The sequence below is a fragment of the Rhinolophus sinicus genome, linkage group LG11 (assembly GCF_036562045.2).
Source record: "Rhinolophus sinicus isolate RSC01 linkage group LG11, ASM3656204v1, whole genome shotgun sequence".
NCBI lineage: Eukaryota > Metazoa > Chordata > Mammalia > Chiroptera > Rhinolophidae > Rhinolophus > Rhinolophus sinicus.
This window is the reverse complement of record NC_133760.1, coordinates 10,525,157-10,543,678: the sequence shown is the minus strand read 5'-3', so window position 1 is coordinate 10,543,678 and position 18,522 is coordinate 10,525,157. Positions and strand designations below refer to the sequence as shown.

Genomic DNA, 18,522 nt, shown 5'->3' with positions numbered 1-18,522 from the left:
TGCTTTGTGACTGTGCCTGCCTCTCTATGTTACTACCCCCATGACTATGTGATCCTGTGTGTGTGACTGTAACTCTGTGGGCCTGTGGATGTCTGTCTGTCTGCTTGTGTGTGTCTGAGTGTGACTCTATGTGTATCCTGTGTGTAGTATTTGTGTGACTTTCAGGGTATGACTATATGTGACTTCCTGTGTGTTCATTTGTGGGTGCCTGTGTAGTTGTATCTGTCTGTCTGCCTGGGTCTGTGTCCCTGGGTCTGACTCCCGGACTGCTTTTAACTGTTTTATGTCTGGGTCTGTTTTCTGCATCCAGGTGTCTCTGTGGTCATGTGACTATCTCTCTGTCTCTGGGTGTTTATTTCTGTCTCTGACTGAGAGGGGACCTGCTGGAGCCAGAGACAAGTCACTAGAAGGAGTGGGGTCAGGGTGGGGAGAAGCAGGGGAGAGAGGAGGCAAGAAAAACTGAGAGAAAGACAGGACAGTGGTGCTGCCTGAGAGAAGGGCAGCAGGGAGCGCAAGCAGGAGCTGGGGGGGCCATAGTGGGCGCCACGGCCAGAGCGGGTGATCAATATTCGATTTAGGTTTTAATTCCGGGGCTTTCGGAGCCTGTCAGCCCTGATGTATGAGCTCACACCGGGGCCGCCCAGCCAGCCACCCAACAGATGCCCATGGCCTGGTGGCCTGTCCTGGTCCCAGCTCCCTTGCCCTGCTGGCTGCCGGCTACTGAAGAGGGGGAAGGGGCAATGGGCCCCACTGAGTGGGGCTGGGGAGGAAGAAGCCCAGTCCTGGGGTGGAGGGAGGGGCACACACAAGTGTGCAGGAGTTCACCTGAGTTCATAGTTGAGTTCATGCTTGGTCACTCACTTACCTATTATACCTACAGATCTGCTCGGGCTTGCCTGTGCCAGAGCGAGACAGTAAGGGGACCTGGGCCTTCTCCCCAGGGATCCCCAGAGGTCCTCACACACTGTCTTAGGGACACCCTGTTAAGAGTCCTACAGCCTGCCTATTGGCACTGGTCACGCACAGGCAGACACACATGTGCCCCCCCCCCACAAACCCCTGGCCTCACACACACAAACCCTGACACGTGTCCATACACAAACCCCAACATTCATGTGTCTACACACATACCCCTGGACTCAAACACATGTGCACAAACTCTGCCACACGTGTCCTTGTGTCACACGTGTCCATACTCATAACCCCAGGGCACACAGACACACGGACAAAGTTCCCCACTAATGGGAGGTGGGAGCAACTTGGGGAGACAGTGTTCCTGCAAAAGGTGGTAAGAGACAGAGAAAGAGATGCAGAAACTCAGAGACAGAGACCAACATAGTGACAGAGATGGGAGAAATACAGGTATGTCAAGAGAGCAACAGAGAAAAACTCAGAGAGGAGAGACAGAAATTGAGAGAGAAGCCAGGGAGGCTGAGAGGAGGGTTGGGCCCAGCAGTGGGCAGGGATCAGTGTGCGAGGGGGAGGGGGAGCTTTCCCATCTCCAGATGCCCCCCCCCCAAACCCTGTCTCTCTCTCAGGAAGATGGATCCACCGCCCTCCCTGATGACAATGCTGTCTGCGCAAACTTTAATTAACACTTTGAGTTAATTAGTTCGAGATCATTTAGGAGTAAAATGTTTTTATTAGGGAGGCTGCGAGCCTGTTGATGGATGGGGCGCGATTCGCTCTTCCGCCCGCGGGGACAGCCGTAAACAGAAATCAATCAGGGGGCTCCCAACCCAGCCCCCCCAATGCCCGGCTCCCAGCCCCCTCTGCCTCCCAGGACCCAGGAATCCTGGTCCCCAGCCTCCTCTTTCAGGACCCAGAGTTCCGTCCGGAGTCCACTTCTCTCTCAGACCCGGGTTTCTGGACCCCAGCTTTATCTTCCTCCTCAAACCCTGGAAGGCCTCGACTCCATCCGTGGCGGGGGCCCCCCCAGTCCCACTCCCTTCCCGGGCTCTTGGGCACAGAAGGACCGATCACCGTTGGGGGGGCTCCCTGGGCCGTTGGTCACACCCCTCCCTTAACTCCCTCCCAGGTCCCTGACTCCGTATCCCGGAACTTTCTTTGGGTCGTCTCAGCGTCTCTGCCTGGCTATCTCGCTCGGTCTCTGCGGTCTCGGGTCCAGCTCCGCAGGCCCTCCCACCCCGCTGACGGCTTCATCAGGTGTCCGGGCGGCGGGGGCTGGGAGCCCGGGCCAGGCGAGGGGGAGGCAGGGGCGGAGGGGGCGGAGGGGGCGGGGACGGGGGTTCCGGGGCCGATAAATCTTCATCAGGCGGCGGCGGGGGGGCCATTAGGCGCTAATGGGAAGATGGAGGGGCCTGTCGGCCGCGCGGGCCGGGCCTCATTTGTCCTGCTTCCCGCTCCATTGGCCGCCGCCCCCGCCCCGCCCCTCCCCCGCCACCGCCGCCGCCGCAGTAGCGCCCCATTTCCGCTTCAAACCTTTGGAAGGAATGGTAGGGGGGCGGTGGAACCTAGGTGGGGTGGGATTGGAGAAAGAGGGGTTGGAATTCCAGGACTTAGTTAGAAAAAGAGGGGGCGGCCTAGGACATGGAGGGGGAGGGGTTAGGCAGCAGAGGAAGAGTTTAGAACGTGGGCGGCGCAGATAGAAAGCAGGCGGAGAGGAGTGAAGAGCACTGTGGGGAGAGGTCAGAACGTGGAGAAAGTAAATAGAACTCCCGGGAGGAAGAAAAAACTCGGGCGGGGGCATATAGACCGCGAGAAGGGACCCGGAATGCAGGAGGGGTGCGGACTGGAACACGGCGGGGAGCGGGGCGCAGATTGGAAATGGGGGAGAGGGTCGGATCAGCGGCTCGGCCTCCGGGGCGGGGGGCCCGGAGAGGCGCGCGGGCGGCGTCCCTCGAGGCAGAGGCGCGGCCCCCGCCCGTCGCCGCTGCAGCCCGCTCCCGGACTTGCGCCCCCAGCGCGTCCACTCTGATTTCTCGGCCCATTTTTCTTCCTCTCCTGTCACTCCGGCGCTCGCCCTCCCGCCGCCCGCGGCCCCGCCGCGCTCTGCTTCCCGCGGGAAGCCCTGCCGCAGCCGTCCTGGGGGTGCAGCCTGGCCCTGCGCCGCAGCGCCCCCACTCCCACCCGTCCCGAATGGGGCCCCCTCATTCCCAACCGGAACCACGTGTTCCAGGCCTGTGACCCACAAATTCATCACCCCCCCAAGACCCATAGGAGGGGCCCAGCCTTGGGGGCAGCACAGGCTCTGGCCCTCAAGACCGGGACCTGGTCTTTAGCACTTCTGGGCCCCAATCTCAGATTCCCCCAAAAAAGCCATCTGGATACCCACAAACCAGGCAGTGAACCCCCACCCTTTCTCAGAAACCCACAAGCAGACAGGAGAACCCATAGGATCCAACCTTCACTTCGAGCTCATGAATAGTAACCCAGACTCAGAAACACCAAGGATGTACCCCCAACCCAGCCCCAGACACCCCAAAATGCGGATGTGGGCTCTAGCACTATTTACCTCCAAATCTACAGCCCAAGACATTGACAGGATAAGGGAGGTGGGCCTTAGCTCAGTCACAACAAAATAAATATCACTCATTCCCCAGGTCACCCCTAAAGTAGTCACCCCTGGACTTAGTCACCCCAAATTAGGCATCAAGGGTCCCAAAGTGGCACACCTAAACTAGACCTTCCTCACTGATCCCTAAACAAACATCAGGACCCCAAGAGAAACCACCTGTGATCTAGACAAATGGGCCCCCGGTTGCTGTCACCATACTCACCATGTGATTCCATTCTCAAAACAAATTAAGAAATGGGACTGAAACTCAGTCACCTCTAAAATGAGCAACCCAGTCTTGATCTCTATACTCAATCAGTCCAAGCTTAGGATCTGAGCCCCACCCAGCTAAAGACTTCCCCCCACAAACTAGACATCTGGTTCCCCAGACTCAGTTACCATGAAACCAAGATTAGGAACCCCACAGCAAGTCACCCTGACAGTAGTTGTCTAGGTCTCTACCGTCACCCCCAACTTGATATCTGGAAGCCCACATCAGTTTCCCTTAAAATACACACCTGAGCTTCCGCCCTCTGTTGACCCATTCATAAGAGTCACGAACTCCTCAGTAAGTTAACCAACAGACTAGGTAGCTAGCCTCCCAACCTCAGACACCCCAAAAGCAGGATTTTGTGACACTGAAGCTTAATGATGCTCAAACTACGCCTCTGGTCTCCGAGCTTCAGTTACCCATGTACTAACCATTAGGACCTCACAGGCTGTTACCCCCCCCACACACACAAAGTGGGCACATCAAGGGAAGAACCCCCAAATCAACTTGGTGGTGGGAGTTGACCCTCAAGGTCAGGCATCCTAAACCAAACTCTGGGAACCCCACAGAGAGACTCAAACAGAATTTAGGGTGCCTGCCTCAAATACCCATGTAGTGCGTTGCTGGTAACTCCAAAAAAGATACGCCCGTGTTCTAACCCTAGGAAAAGGGTCTTTGAAGATGTAATTCAGTGAATGACCTGGAAATGAGATCATCCTGGATTACCTGGGTGCGCCCTAAATCCTCCTTAAAGAGACAGAGGACACAGACAGAGAAGAGGAGAAAGCCATGTGAAGGCAGAAGCAGGGGTACTGCAGTTACCAGAAGCTGGAAGAGGCAAGGAAGGAGCCTCCCCTAGAGACTTCAGACATAGCTGATACTTTGATTTTTGGACTTCAGGCTCCCAGAACACCAAGAGAATACATTTCTGCTGCTTTATACCACCCAGTTTGCCACCAGTCATCGGAAACTAATACAGCCTCTGAAGCCAAGCTTCTGTGTCCCTATACTCAGTGACCCCCAAAACTAGGGATGTGGACCCCCACAGTCAGGTACCCCAAACTAGCCTCTAATCCCCAGATCAAGCTTCTGGCTCTCAGCCCAGTTACCCCCCATCGTGGCATCAGGGACCCACAGTCACTCCCAAATTTGTTAACTAGGTCCTGAGACTCATTCAGCCCTGAAGCATGTATGTGGAGTCACAGCTACTGTCACCATGAAATGATCCTTGGGACCCCCACTGGCAGTAACCTCTAACCTCTTCATGGCTACAGCCTCAACAGACCGCTGACACTCCTAAAATAAAATAAGCATCAAAGACCCTCTAGTTGGTAAACCCTAAAATCAGCATTTGGGTCCGGAGGTTAGTCCATCCCTGAACTAGGTATCAGACCCCCAAATTAAACCACCTCTAATCCAGGCATCTAGGTTCCCCTGAGCCTCCGCATCAGTGACCCCTAACTAGGTACCTGAGTGATTAGTCTCAGGCACCCCCATACTAGGCAATAATGTCCCAAACTCCATCACCCCCAAGCCAGATACAAGGTATCCCAGTGACAGTCACCTCAAAGCTTGGTAACTAGGCTTTGAGGCTTAGTGAACCCAAAATTGTATATAAGTATAGGAACTCTTAATCAGCAACCCCCAAACTAGGCAACTAACCCCCCTTCTCAAATGTCCCCCTAAACTAGGTTTCTGATATTCAAAAATGACCTCTCCCCACCCTGGGAGGCATCTGATAATAGTTAACTGAGGGGGTTACTGCCAAACTTGACATCTGGGCCCCAGCTGTCACCCCAAATTGTCATTTGGACTCCCAGTTGGCCATCCCAACCTCAACAGCTGGGCAACCCATAGGAGGCACCCCTAAACTAAACAGCTGAGTGGCTTGACTCAGCTACCCCAAACTAGGGCTCTGGGTCCCCAGCCTCAGAACCCCCATCTGGACACCTGGGTAAGTTGCCTCTGATTTGACATTTAGGGCCCCAACCTGAGTCCCTAGATTAGAATACAGGCCACCATCTCACACCGAAATTAACCTTCAGGGCCCCACAGTCAGTAAAGCCACAGCAAGCTACTCTCAAAATAGGCATCTGAACCCCACAGCTAGGCACCCACAAGTTCAGTATCTGGCCTCCTAGTCTCAGATACTCCCTAAACCCAGATGTGGCGCACCCAGGCTCAGTGATCTCCAAATTAGGCATGTAGGCCCCAAACTTCAGTCAGCCCTAACGTACTCAGTAAGACTCCAGAATGAACATATGGGCTGCCGCATGTGGTCAGCACGAAACCCCAAACCATCACTCTCAGCTGGACAGTAGAGTCTCCAGACTCATTCACCCCAAACTTAACAGGTCTCTTCTACTCTAGGCATCAGTAGCCCCCCTTCAACCCCCACATAAGTCTGCACTATTACAGATCTACAGTCCAGCTTTAAGCACCTCAAATCAGGAACATGGATCCACAAACACCCAGAACTTGATAGGAGGGACTTCAGTCACCCCAAATTCAGTATTTGAAATCCAGCCCATCTCCCCAAAGTAGGCATCTGGGTCCCCAGTTTTCGTCACCTGCAATAATACCTCTTGACCAACATAACCATTGCCCCTGAACTAGACTTTCACTATTGGGATCCTGTTGTATCTGATAAAGGCAGCTCAGCATCCCAGGCCAGAAAGCCCCCCAGCTCATTGTGCCCCAGCCTCAGAGACCCCCCCAGCCCGGTATTCGGGCCCCAGCCTCAATCCTCCTCCCAGTCTTGAAAGCCATTGACCTTCATGTCACAGACATCCCCAAACGCAATCAAACACCCAAACACCCCTCAAGTGGATCCTGGGCCCTGGAGTCCTGACCTCCTGACCCCACTTCCAAATGCCCAGATTCCCAGCTTCAGTAACCCCCAAACAGGGCTCCCCATTCCAGGCCACACTCAAAAGTCCACATTCATTCAGGGACCTCACAGCTGGGTGCAAGAACCCCCTGACTCAGTCACCCCAGGAACAGTCAAGTGTTAGCACTCTTAGACTCAGCCGCATTTGGAAGGCAATGGGTCCCCAGGCTCTGCGCCCTGAATTAGGGGACTGGAAGGACAGTTCCTGGCACCGCAAACTAAGAAAGGCAATCCTCGGTCTCCTCGCCTCCAGCTGCACTGCCACACCCCATGTCTGTGCCCTGAGCTACACAACTGGCCGCCATGTTGCCACATACTACACAGATTCCTGGCCCTCGACCCTAATCTGTCAAATAAAGCTCGGCCCCCAAACCCCCAGTCATGCCACCCCAAGGAAAGCTCCTGACCCTTGGTGTCATCTCAAATTGAGCCATTGGATCCCCAGTTTGTGTCTCTCCAAACTAGATAACTGAGCTTCTAGTCTGTCACCCCAAAGTAGACTAGCAGAAGCCCAGTCTCTGAAACCCCCAATAAAGTACCCCTAGTTTCATCCACAGGAGACATGCTGATCCCTCATCTCAATTCCTTCAAACCCACCAGAATCCCCAATCTCTGTTACTCCATCACCCCCAAATATAACATGAGAACCCCAACTCTATTATCCCAAGCTAGATGACTTGCCCCACAGTTTCTGAACCTAAACTGAATTATTGTTCCAACAAATTGGCCCCAGGCCCAGGAACAAGCAGTCAGTGTCACCTGTAACTGACAGACTGTATGTTTCCCCAAAGCAGGGCCCTTGACACATGGTCTCATCACCCCAAACTAGACAACTGATCTCAGTCTCTGTCTCCCCCAAAATGGACAAAAAGACCCTAGTAATTATCACCCAAACTAGAAAACAAGACCAACAGTTTCTGTCACCCCAACTAAAAAACTAGATCTATAGTCTGTCACCCTAAACATGACGATGGATTAATAAACTCTGGCACATCAAAGTAGACAACCGGACTTTCAACACTCCCCATGAGTTAGCAGCTGAGCACCCAATCTCCCACCCAGACCTTGTCTTAGCCAGTCTGTTACTCCCAAGATGTCCTGGGATGTCAGTCTCTATCCCACAAAACTAGACAATCAGACCTCAATCTCTGTCACCCCAAACATGCTCTGAGATCCCAGTCATGATCCTAGCAAATCAGAGCACCAGACCCCCATTCTCTGTCACCCCAAAGACACCCTGGGACCCCAGTTTCTGTCCTATAAAACTAGGCAGCCAAACTGGCCATCTTTTTGCCCCAAATAATCCTTGGTAATCCCAGTATGTCACTCAAAACATACAACCAGAGCCCAGTCTGTCACCCCAAAAATACTCAGGGACCCTAGTTTCTGTTACACAAAACTAGGCAACCAGATCTCCAGAGTCTGTCAAACTGAATGGTGCCCAGATTCTTCCCCACAAAAGGATACAAGCAAACCCTCAGTATCTGTCACTCCAAGTACTATATACCCTGGGACTCTGCCACCCCAAACAGACAATGGTACCTCTAGGCCCTGTCACTTCACATTGAGCAATTGATGCATAACACATCACCTCAAACTAGAGACCTGGACCCACAGCCCCTTTAACCAGACTCCACTCTGTCACCCTGAAGTGGACAACCAGGTCTCTAGTGCGAGTCATGCCAAACCAGACAAGACAACTTCTACATCGCCCTAAACTAGACCCTGGAACCCCGGTCAGTTCATCCCACATCTCTGTCACCACAAACTAGACAACTAACCTCCTGGTCTCTATCACCCCAAACTCAACTTCTTAATCTCTGTCATCCCAAGCCAGGTGCTGAGACCCCTCATCTCTGCCACCCCAATCTAGAAAATGAACCCTCACTTCTGATGTTCCAAACTAGACATGTGGACTCCACACTAGACTAAGAAAGCCCACAGTCCTCTGAGCTCTCAATCATCACAACACATCCATAACCTCTGCCTTCCAAGCTAAACAGTAGGACCCAGTCGGTCTATCCCCCCAACTAGGCAACGGACCTGTAGTGTCTGCCTCCTCAATCTAGCCCAGTGGCCGCCCAATGTCTCTTACCTAACCAAAGCCCTGAACCCCAGCATTATCACCCAAACTAGATAACCAGTCCCTTGGTCTGGTTAACCCCGAGCTAAACAATTGGCCTTGTATTTTTGGCACCCCAAATGAGAAAACCAGACCACAAGTCTTGGACACCCCCATAAAGTCCACCAGATCCCCAATTTCTGTCACTCTGAACTAGTAATTGAATGCTCAGTCTGTCATCTCAAACCTTAAAGTTCTGGTGACTCATCCCAGAAATTAGACTACCATTCTGTCACCCCAAAAGAGACTAGGCCCCACTTCTGACACCCCTAAAGAAACTCCAGGACTATCAGCCTTGGTCACCCCAAAACCAGACAATCAAACTGCAGTCTGTCACCCCAAACTAGACCTTAGAATCCCAGCCCCATCACCCCAACCATGACAAAAATCCTAGTTTCTGACACCTCAAATAACTCCAGTCCGTCACTCCCAACCAGAAGAGTCCCAAATCTCTCACTTAAAATTTGAGAAATAGACCCACTGTGTTATTAACACCAAATTCGACAAGCAGATTTTTTCCCAAACTAAACAAATGATCCTCCCAGTTACTGTCACTTCAAGCTAAGCAATGAGACACCCCCCACAATTTCTTTTGTCCCAAATTACATAACAGGACTCCCAGGTTCTGTCACCACCAACTAGACAGCGTTGGTGCCTCAAGGAAACCACCAGACCCCAATCACGTAGCCTACAGCCGAGGGGTCACCCAACATTGTCATCCCAAACTAGGACCCTGGGCCCCCAGTGTCATCACCCCAAATTTGCCACCTAGAAACCCAGACCTCAAGAATTCCCTTCTCAGTGTGGCCGAATGGTTTAGTTAGTTAGAGCATAAGCTCTGAAAAGGGCTGCCGGTTCGATTCCCACCTGGGCCAGTGAGCTGCGCCCTCCACAACTAGATTGAAAAAAATGAGCTGCTGCTAAGCTGCTGGATGGGAGGCCAGATGGCTCAGTTGATTAGAGCGTGAGCTCTTAACAACAAGGTTGTCGGTTCAATTCCCGCATGGGTTGGTGGGCTGCACCCCCTGCAACTAAGATTGAAAAATGGCGACTGGACTTGGAGCTGAGCTGCGCCCTCCACAACTAGATTGAAGGACAACGACTTGGAGCTGATGGGCCCTGGAGAAACACACTGTTCCCCAATATTCCCCAATAAAATTGGGGGGAAAAAAAAGAATCCCCTTCTCTGTCACACCAAGCTAGATAAGTGACCACCGATCTCTGTCACCTCAACGTTGGTAACAGATCCCCAATTTCTATTACCCCAGCTGTCTATTCCTATTACCCCAGGTGACTCCAGCTGTCACCACAAACAAGACAACCAGATACCCAGTCTGACACCCAAAATGAGGTACAGTCACTCCCTGGCTCTGTCACTCTACACTGGACAACTGGATCCCTTGTCCCTGTAACCCCAAACCTGGGCCTACAGTTTCTTTAATCAAGTCAATAACTAGATTCACAATCTGTCACATCCAACTAGACCCCCAGCCTCTGTCACCAAAATAGACAACCAGACTTTTGGTTTCTGTACCCTCAATGAAACACCAAGCCCCCAGTTTCTGTTACCCTAAAACAAACCTCTCAACCCCAAGGTCATTCAGAAAAGGATGGATGGGAAAATGGATCCCCAGTCTTGATCACCCTGTATGGAAGCTTCTGGTCTCAGCCTCTCAATAACTCAACACCAGAATTAAGGACCTGTAGTTAGTCACCCCCAGATTAGGCCTCTGGACTGAGTCTCAAATTCCCATTGCCCTCCAGCGCCAAGCTGATGACATCTTGGCTCAGGGATCTCAGTCCCACGTCCCTGGGTCCCCAGCCTCAGTCACCTCCAACAAGGCACTTGACCATATGCATTCTAGGGCCAGCAGCAGAAACTGGACCTAGTGACCACTCACCACTATGGGCATGAAGACTGTCTCCCCTAGGAACAGTGGTATCTGGATCAACAGACAAAATGCTCTCTGCTCCCCCCAAATTGGCATTGGGGTGCTGGTCTTGGAGTAGAGCCAGGTGCCTGCCTCTGAGCCTCAGGCACCCAGGTCTCATCTCCCAGGACGAGTGCATCCCTAGTTCCCTCCCTGGAAGCCTGGAGGAGGCACTTTTCCGCCCTCTGGTGGTTGTCACTGGAAGTGCACCCTTGGTAACTGTCTAGGACCAGTGTGGACCCACACATGCGGGCTTGCTGGTCTTCCAGAAGCCTGGGGGTCATCCTTGCCTGCTCCCTCCCACTCAGCTCCCATGCAGGTCAGTCACCAAGCCCCGACCCTCCTCCTGTCTGCCCTATCACCCCAAATACCTCTGACCTCTTGATTCAGTGATCTCAACCCCAGGTCCCTGCGTCCCTGGCCACAGTCACCTCCAACAAGGCACCTGAGTGTATGTACTCCCGGCCCAGCAGCGGGCCTTCCGTGCCCCTCCTCTCCATTCCATGTCCCTGCCTCATCTTCCTCAGCTTGGCTTAGCCTCCCTGGTCTCACTCCCTCCAGCCCATCCCCACACGACCCCAAAGGGATACTTCTAACGTTCACATCGATTCTGTTCCCTCCCCTGCTTGAAACCCTTCCCTAGTTCCACATGACCTTAAGCTAAAATTCAAAGACCTCACCATGGCTTGGAGGTCCTACATGATCTGGCCCCTGACATCCTCCCCACCAGCGTCTCCTGAGGCTGTCCCCTCACTCCTAAGGACGCCTTGTCACTGAGCAGGTCCGACCTCAGGGCCTTTGCACTTGCTGGTCCCGAGAACCTGGAACACTCTCCCCTCATCCCTCCAAGGGACAATCTCATTGCCCAGCAAGGCCCCACCTCCCTGATCTAAGTGAGCTACTGCCCTTCTCAATTACTCTCTAGCCTCACCCAGTCCCGTTTTATTGGCTTCAGAGTGCTTATCACTGTCTGAGTTACCTGTTGTTGGTTTGGTTCGTGTATCGCGCCTCTCCCATTGGATGGGAGCTCTGAAAGGGCCTGGTCTGTTTGCGGCCCTGACGTTTCCCCAGCATCTAAGCCCGCGTGTCCAGTAGAAACAGAAAACAAGCCACAGGTATAACTTTACCTTTTCTACTTAATCACATTTTTTAAAGAAAATAATTTAAACCTGTATATGTATTATCCTTTTAACACACAATGAATATAAAAATTTATTGAGACATTTTATGTTCTTTTACTACTCAACCTTCGAAATCTGGTGTGTATTTTCCCTCACAGTACGTCTCAATTTGGACCAGCCATGTTCAAGTGGTCACCATATGTGACAGGAGGATTCCAGGACACTGGGTAGTCAGCGGGTACTCAGTTCGTAACACTTGCCGAATGAACGATACGAAACGGTGAGTTTTGCTGACATGAGGTTGGAGAGGCCATGTCTCTGCTTGGGACACCAGCTGTAGCTCTTCTTGTGGCTGGCCTGTGTCCCTCAGGGCTCACTGAAATGTCACCACCTCAGAGAACCCTCCCGGATCAGCCCCACATGAAGTAGCTTTTCAGGTCCTCTTTGTCACCTTACTTTGTTGTTGTATCTGCCTAGAGCTTTCCCTACCAGGTGTATTTCTCTTTTATCAGCATTTTCACATGGCAATCTTCACATGACAATGAAATGCAAATTGTGTCCCTTTCACCTCACTGAGTGAAAACCAAAGTCCCACCGAAGCCTGCAGGTCTCCCACTCTCCCCCAGCTTATCTGCTCTGGCCACACTGGATCCTAACCCCTCAGACCTCCAGGCACACTGTCATCTCTGGGCCTTGCACCCACTCACTGCTTCCTCTACCCAGGACATTCTCCTTCCCAAGGACCTGCAGTTGCTCCCTGGCTCAATCGAGAACTTTCTCTAGATACATAGTAGACCTGAGACCCCTGTCCGTAGAGAGGCCTGCTTGCGCAGCTGGCCCTTGGTTGGTATCTGGGGTGGCTGGCATTGCCTAAACTGTGCAAAGGATATTGTTTTCACAGGAACACCTGCTTTCCTCCTGGGACTCTGGAGTTTTGGTCCATGCTAGATGGAGGGTACTTTTGCGGCTAACCCCCAATAAAAAGCCTGGGCACTAAGTCTCTAATAAGCTTCCCTGGCAGATATTTCACACGTTGTCACAACTCACTGCTGGAGGACGTAAGCACATCCTATGTGACTGCTGGGAGGACTCTGGAATGCTTATACCTGATTTCCTCTTGATTTTGTCCCATGTGCCTTTTTCCCTTGCTGATTCTGCTTTGTATCCTTTCATAATAAAACACAGCTGTGAGTCCAACTGTATACTGAGTTCTCCTAGCAAATCATCAAACAGGGGGCTGGGCCGGGGGACCCCTGGCACAGTTTCCTTCCCAACTCTTTTCTCCTCCTTGGCACTTACCACCATTGCCATCCTATTTTAGTTCTTTAGTTATTGTCTTCCCCTCACCGTGTGCCCTGCGCTGGTACCCCAGCATTACCCCGCACAGACCCACAGATCCTGGGAGCTTATGTGCTGAATGACAACTACAACAGCTTTATTTCCAAAGCTGGTTCCCTCCCTGGACTTGTGATGGGAAGGGGGCCGTTGGCTGGAGCAGTGGAGCCGTGCGGGACAGGGGTGAACAGGGATGGGGCAGCTGGCTTGGGAGGCTGGACACCTCACACCGGCTCCATCTGCAGCTCTTCCCCGTCCACGGCCTCGATCTGGTGGAAGGCGGCATGGGAGCCAATGACCACGAGGGTGGCTCCTGCAAGAAAATATACAGTTCAGGGTCTTGCTCCCTCACCTGGCCCCCACCACCCACTCCCGCTACCCAGACCCTGTACTCACCCAGGACCCAGAAGACAGCAGAACCTGCACCAGCCAGCCAGAAGAAGGGAAAGGAGACGGACCCAGCAAGGGCATACTGATGGGCAGGGCTCACCTCTCGGCCTGGGAGCAGACAGCATTGGGGCAGTTGTTCCGACACATGTGCCCTCTCCCAGAGTAATCCCGGATGCCCCCCAACAGTCTGATGTCACAAGCTCTTGGGAGCCTTAGGATCATCCAAACTCATGCCAAGGCTCTCCAAGTCCTGGCCCCACCCATTTCTCCAGTGTCCCCACTGTCCGCCAGGAGTCTCAGACTGGTGGCCCAAGGCCAAGTCTGACCTATGGAAGTTTTTTTTTTTAAGTCTGTACAATATTCCCCAAGAATTTGATCAGTGGCTAACAGAGAAACTGAATGATTTCACCTAACAATAGATTTCTGGTTTCTGGTGGCAGAGTAAAATTGGGTCTGCAGGCCCGAGGGCGCTGCAGCGGCTGAAGCCAGGTAGTGACTGTGCTTGAGGAGCTCCCTCAATGCCCTGTGCTTGCCCACCATGCCTCTCCACCAGCCTACCTTTGTCATGTACATAACTTGCAGGCCCTTGAAGGACTGTCTCAGGACTACCTGCTTATCTGATCCCAATTCCTCCCTGTCCTCACTCCAAACCTTGAGCTTGCCCTAGGTGGGGAATGTTTGGTGCCAGTCTGGGACCATATGGGCCACAGGCCTCAGCTTCCCTCTCTGAGAAGTCCCAAGATCTTTCTGGTCCCACCCAGGAAGCAGGACAGAGAAGGGGGACAGATCTAGGCCAGTGTAAGATCGCCACCTGCTGTCTACTATGGGTACCTGCAGCTGATGCTTTCTGTACAAGTCAGGGAGGAGAGGGGAGGAGTAGATTTAAGGGACAGCATCTAGGCAGAGAGTGAGCTCTAGGGTATCTCATTCTAGGTTTGGGGAATAGCAATTTGGGTGGCTGAGGCTGGGTGGGAGCATCTGGTGCATCTGAGATTTTAAGGGACCAAGTTTGGGGGATCTAGTGTAGTTCTAGGTTTAGGAAGACTTAGGTTTGGGATGTAAGGCTTTTGTTCCAAGAGACCGGAATTTGAAGGATCACAGGATACATCTGGGCAGGGGATTTCTCACCAAAGAGCACAAACTTCGACTGCAACGTGCGCAGATAGAGGATGTAACAGGCACCAAAGAAGACGGCCAGAGCCACCAGCAGCATGGGGGACGTCATCCTGGAAGAGGGCAGGGAAGCATTCGTCAGGCAGCTGCGGCTGGCACTGCCAGGGGGACGGACCCTGAACTTCTACACCGGCGGATGGCAAGCTATGTATGTCCTTGAGACCAGGCAAGTTCAGGTGACATTTGGTCACACTGCGTCCTGGTCAAGCTGATGGGGGAGACCTGGCCCTTCGGTGAGTCTGGCAGAGCTATCCCATGGGGACGGTGCCTGGCCAGTGAGAGGAGGGGCTGGCCGCTGAGGGCGGGGCCGACCAGTGCAACTTGGTTGGGGCGGGGGCGGGCGGAGAGGCACTCACACACAGTACAGGATGAGGCCCAGGAACACGAACACATAGTTGCTCTGGTAGTACTCCACGTTGCGTACAAGGCGCTGACACAGCTCGCCCAGGTTGCGGGGCCTGGAGAAGCGCCGCTGGTCCACGAAGGTGCCCCAGGGCCGGATGGTCGCGCGGCGCCGCTCCAGCCACTCACGGCCAGCGCCGGATGGGATCAGTTTCGGCAGCAGGGTCCTGGTGGGCGGGGCCAGGTCAGCCGTAGACCAAGACCGAGGCTGGACCTCCAGCAAGAGTGGGGATGCAGGAACCCAAACCCCGGGGTTCTGCGGGTGTGCGGAGGGGACGGGGGAGGGAGGGGTAAGGGTCTGAGGCTCCTGGATCCCAGAAGAAGAGGGGGCCGAGGGCCCAGGCTCCAGAGTCCTCGAAGAGGAAATCAGGGGCCTAGACTCTAGTCTCTGGGGATCCAGATTCCTGGGACCCGAGGGAGAAGGGGTCAGAGGACCAGAACTGCCGGGTCTCAGTCCTGGGAGCTAGAGTAGGCTTGCTTACGTGGCGCTCAGCCCTTCCGCCTCGGCATCCTTCTGTTGGTCCTTCTCCGCCGCCATGTCTGCGTCGTAAGGGGTAGAACAGCTGTAACGAGCCCTGAGCCCCGCAGACCCCTCGGGACCCGCAAGAGCTGGGCCTCAACCAGCTGAGCGGACGTGGCGCCTTTCGGAAGCAGCTGGGGGCGGGAGTTTTGTCGCTGAGCACTGTGGGAGTTGTAGTCCTGATGCTGTCGGGAAGGGTGGGCGCCATGATGGTGGTCTGGCTAGCAAAACACTTTCGGGAAATGTAGTCACATAAAGCGACAATGAGCGCCTCTGGGCATTGTGGGAGTTGTAGTTTCAGAAGCCGGGCGTGTGGCATCGCGGAAGGTGGGTTGTCACGAGTGGTCTTTATAGGAGCTCTAAAGGCGAAAGCAAGTGTTAGGTATTCTCTCTCGTGCAAAATACAATGGGGACCGTGTAGAGCTGTCGTTCTGGCTCTAGAGGGCATAAGAAACACCTGGAGAGCTTGATAAAACACTAGATAAAAATTCTGATTTAGCAGATATGGGGTGGGGCCCATTGATAGATAGGCATTTTTTTTATTGGGGAAGGGGAACAGGACTTTATTGGGGAACAGTGTGTACTTCCAGGACTTTATCCAAGTCAAGTTGTCCTTTCAGTTGTAGTTGCTCCAGGTCCAGTTGCTGTTAGTTGCAGGAGGCGCAGCCCACCATCCCTTACAGGACTAGAGGAGTTGAACCAGCAACCTTGTGGTTGAGAGCCCACTGGCCCATGTGGGAATAGAACCGGCAGCCTTCGGAGTTAGGAACATGGAGCTCTAACCGCCTAAGCCACCGGGCCGGCCCCTAGATAGGCATTTTTAATAAGTTCCTAGGTGATGCTGATGCTGCTGGTGTATGGACCATATTTTGAATAGTGAGACTCTAGAGAATTCGTGGAAATCTATTCCTTCCTCAAGAGACAGGCTAGTGAGAGGGCCATGGTTGCTGCAAAGCTCCCGGCTCAATCCTTGGGCTCTCAGGGATAAATGGTTTAGGACTGGGAACCTAGAGACACCTCTCCCCGTTTGGGAAGAAGGGAAGTTGGGAAAGGAAAAGGGTTGAGAACATTTAAAAGAGAATTTTTTAATGAAAATCCAGGCTGTGTTGACCTTGTCACCTCCCTGAACCTCAGTGTCTTCGTCTGGACAGTGAGGATCCTGATGGTACCACACTCCAGGTGTTACGATGATTCAGTTACATGGTCCCAGTTAAGTGCTTGAAAGAGTCTCGATACTTTGCAACTGCTCGATAAATGGGAGTGGGTGTTACTGCTACTACATTATCATGAATGTTACGACTATTTCTAGAGTTCAGCCTTCTCGAGTTTAACAGTAATGTATTAGGGGCTGCTGGCCTGTATTAGGGAAGGCCCCAGAGTGCCTGGCGTCTCAGGCCGGGGCCTTTCTTTTCCCTAGTTCCCACAGCACTGTCTGCCCCTGCCCTTGCCACTGAGTTGTAGGAGAATGACTGGCATTCTAAAGGGGTGCACAGAAAAGCCTCAAGAATGTGTGTGGAAGTGTTGGAAAGCCTGTGCTCCCTTTCGTGGACCGAGGGCCTAATTTTCCAAGGCTGGGTGGGGCTGAAAAAGAAGTCCCACATGGGATATCCAGGCAACCCTTAACCCCAATTTTTGTCTTCCAAGGTTCACATCCCTTTTAGATTTGGGCTTTGAGGCCTGGGACATTCCCAGAAGGTGGGGTGGAGGGCCCCTGCCAAAAGGGCTGGTGGAGCAATAAGCAGGGAGGCCCCTTGGGAAGTCCCAAGCTGAAGCTGAATGAACCACACTTTGAAGATCAGTTGGTTCATTACTGTTTATTTCCCCTTCGTCAGCCCCAGACTTTTAATAGAGTCTTGTTCAGGTTTTCCACTTGGGTCCAGCTTGGCTTCAGGAAATAAATGGCGGATGGCGAGTGCACACTTAGCTCAGAGCATTAATGGGGGAGCAGTACCTGCGTTCAGAGGTCACCAGTGAAAGAGCCCCCAAGAAGATGAATCTTGGGGAGCAGAGAGTTGAAGGCAGAGGTCCAGCTGCCTCCTCCCAACCTTGGGAAATTTGAGTTTGATTTTTGTTATGAGAGCTATTGGATTTCCTTATAGGAACTCAGTGAAAATGATTTTACTCCATACCCCACCAGTACTTGTTCTGAGCAGAGGACATAATGGGCAAAGGTCTGGAAGTGTTGAACAGCATGGGCCATGGATGGTGGGGTCCAGAGGCAAGGACATTGTGGGAGGGACCCCCTGAGTGGAGTATGGAGGGAACTTTGAATCAGGGGATTTGGAGAGTTGGCGCCTTGTCCCACAGACAATGTGGAAGAGAAGCCCTTGAAACAGGGATTATGGAAGAGGGGGCCCTAAGGTAGAGATATTGTGAGAGATGGGAGGATCCCTCAGACAAGAGGGTGGTGGGAGATGGGGTCCGTGAGAGAGGGGACCTGTGGCAGGTGGGCCTGAACCAGGGGGATGATGAGAGAGAAGGGGGTACTGGAGAAGACTATGAGAGATGGGCCCGGCCCTGTAGTCCCTCCAGCCTGAGGCCTCCTTCCTGCCTCTTGGATCCCCAGAGGAAGACGAGCTGGGAGGGTAAGAAGATCCTAGCATAGACAACCAGAAACCTGGGTTATATCCTTGCTGTGTGACCTCAAGGAAGTCCCTGCCCTCTCTGGGCCACTGATTGCCCACTTGTCTATGGGAGCATTTCTTACCCTGTACCCTATGAATAGTTTTTGAGGCCTCCCTAGAAGAGGTCCAGGCTCACATAACCCCTACCAGGACCAGGCAGGCTGTGTCCTTGGCATCATGAGTAGTGTCTGGCACACATGCCCCTGCCCTTTGACTAACTGCCCCC

The 18,522-nt window shown here is 53.1% G+C and overlaps 1 protein-coding gene across 1 annotated transcript; it reads right to left on the bottom strand.

Moving 5' to 3' along the window:
* Window positions 1-13,266: 13,266 nt before the first annotated feature.
* RABAC1 (Rab acceptor 1) lies at window positions 13,267-15,817 on the bottom strand. The gene is made up of 5 exons (XM_019713774.2): window positions 15,635-15,817; window positions 15,107-15,319; window positions 14,706-14,803; window positions 13,584-13,685; window positions 13,267-13,500 (listed from the first exon to the last, which is right to left on the bottom strand). Exons 1-5 carry the CDS (start codon window positions 15,688-15,690, stop codon window positions 13,412-13,414), a joined length of 558 nt encoding a protein of 185 aa, XP_019569333.1. The 5' UTR covers window positions 15,691-15,817; the 3' UTR covers window positions 13,267-13,411.
* Window positions 15,818-18,522: the final 2,705 nt, after the last annotated feature.

Coding starts and splice junctions, on each gene's coding strand:
- RABAC1 (XM_019713774.2), bottom strand. CDS start 15,690: ATGGCGGCGGAGAAGGACCAACAGAAGGATGCCGAGGCGGAAGGGCTG. Junction 14,804..15,106: donor GGCCTCATCCTGTACTGTGT/GTGAGTGCCTCT, acceptor GCCCTCTTCCAG/GATGACGTCCCCCATGCTGC. Junction 13,686..14,705: donor GTCGAAGTTTGTGCTCTTTG/GTGAGAAATCCC, acceptor GTCTGCTCCCAG/GCCGAGAGGTGAGCCCTGCC.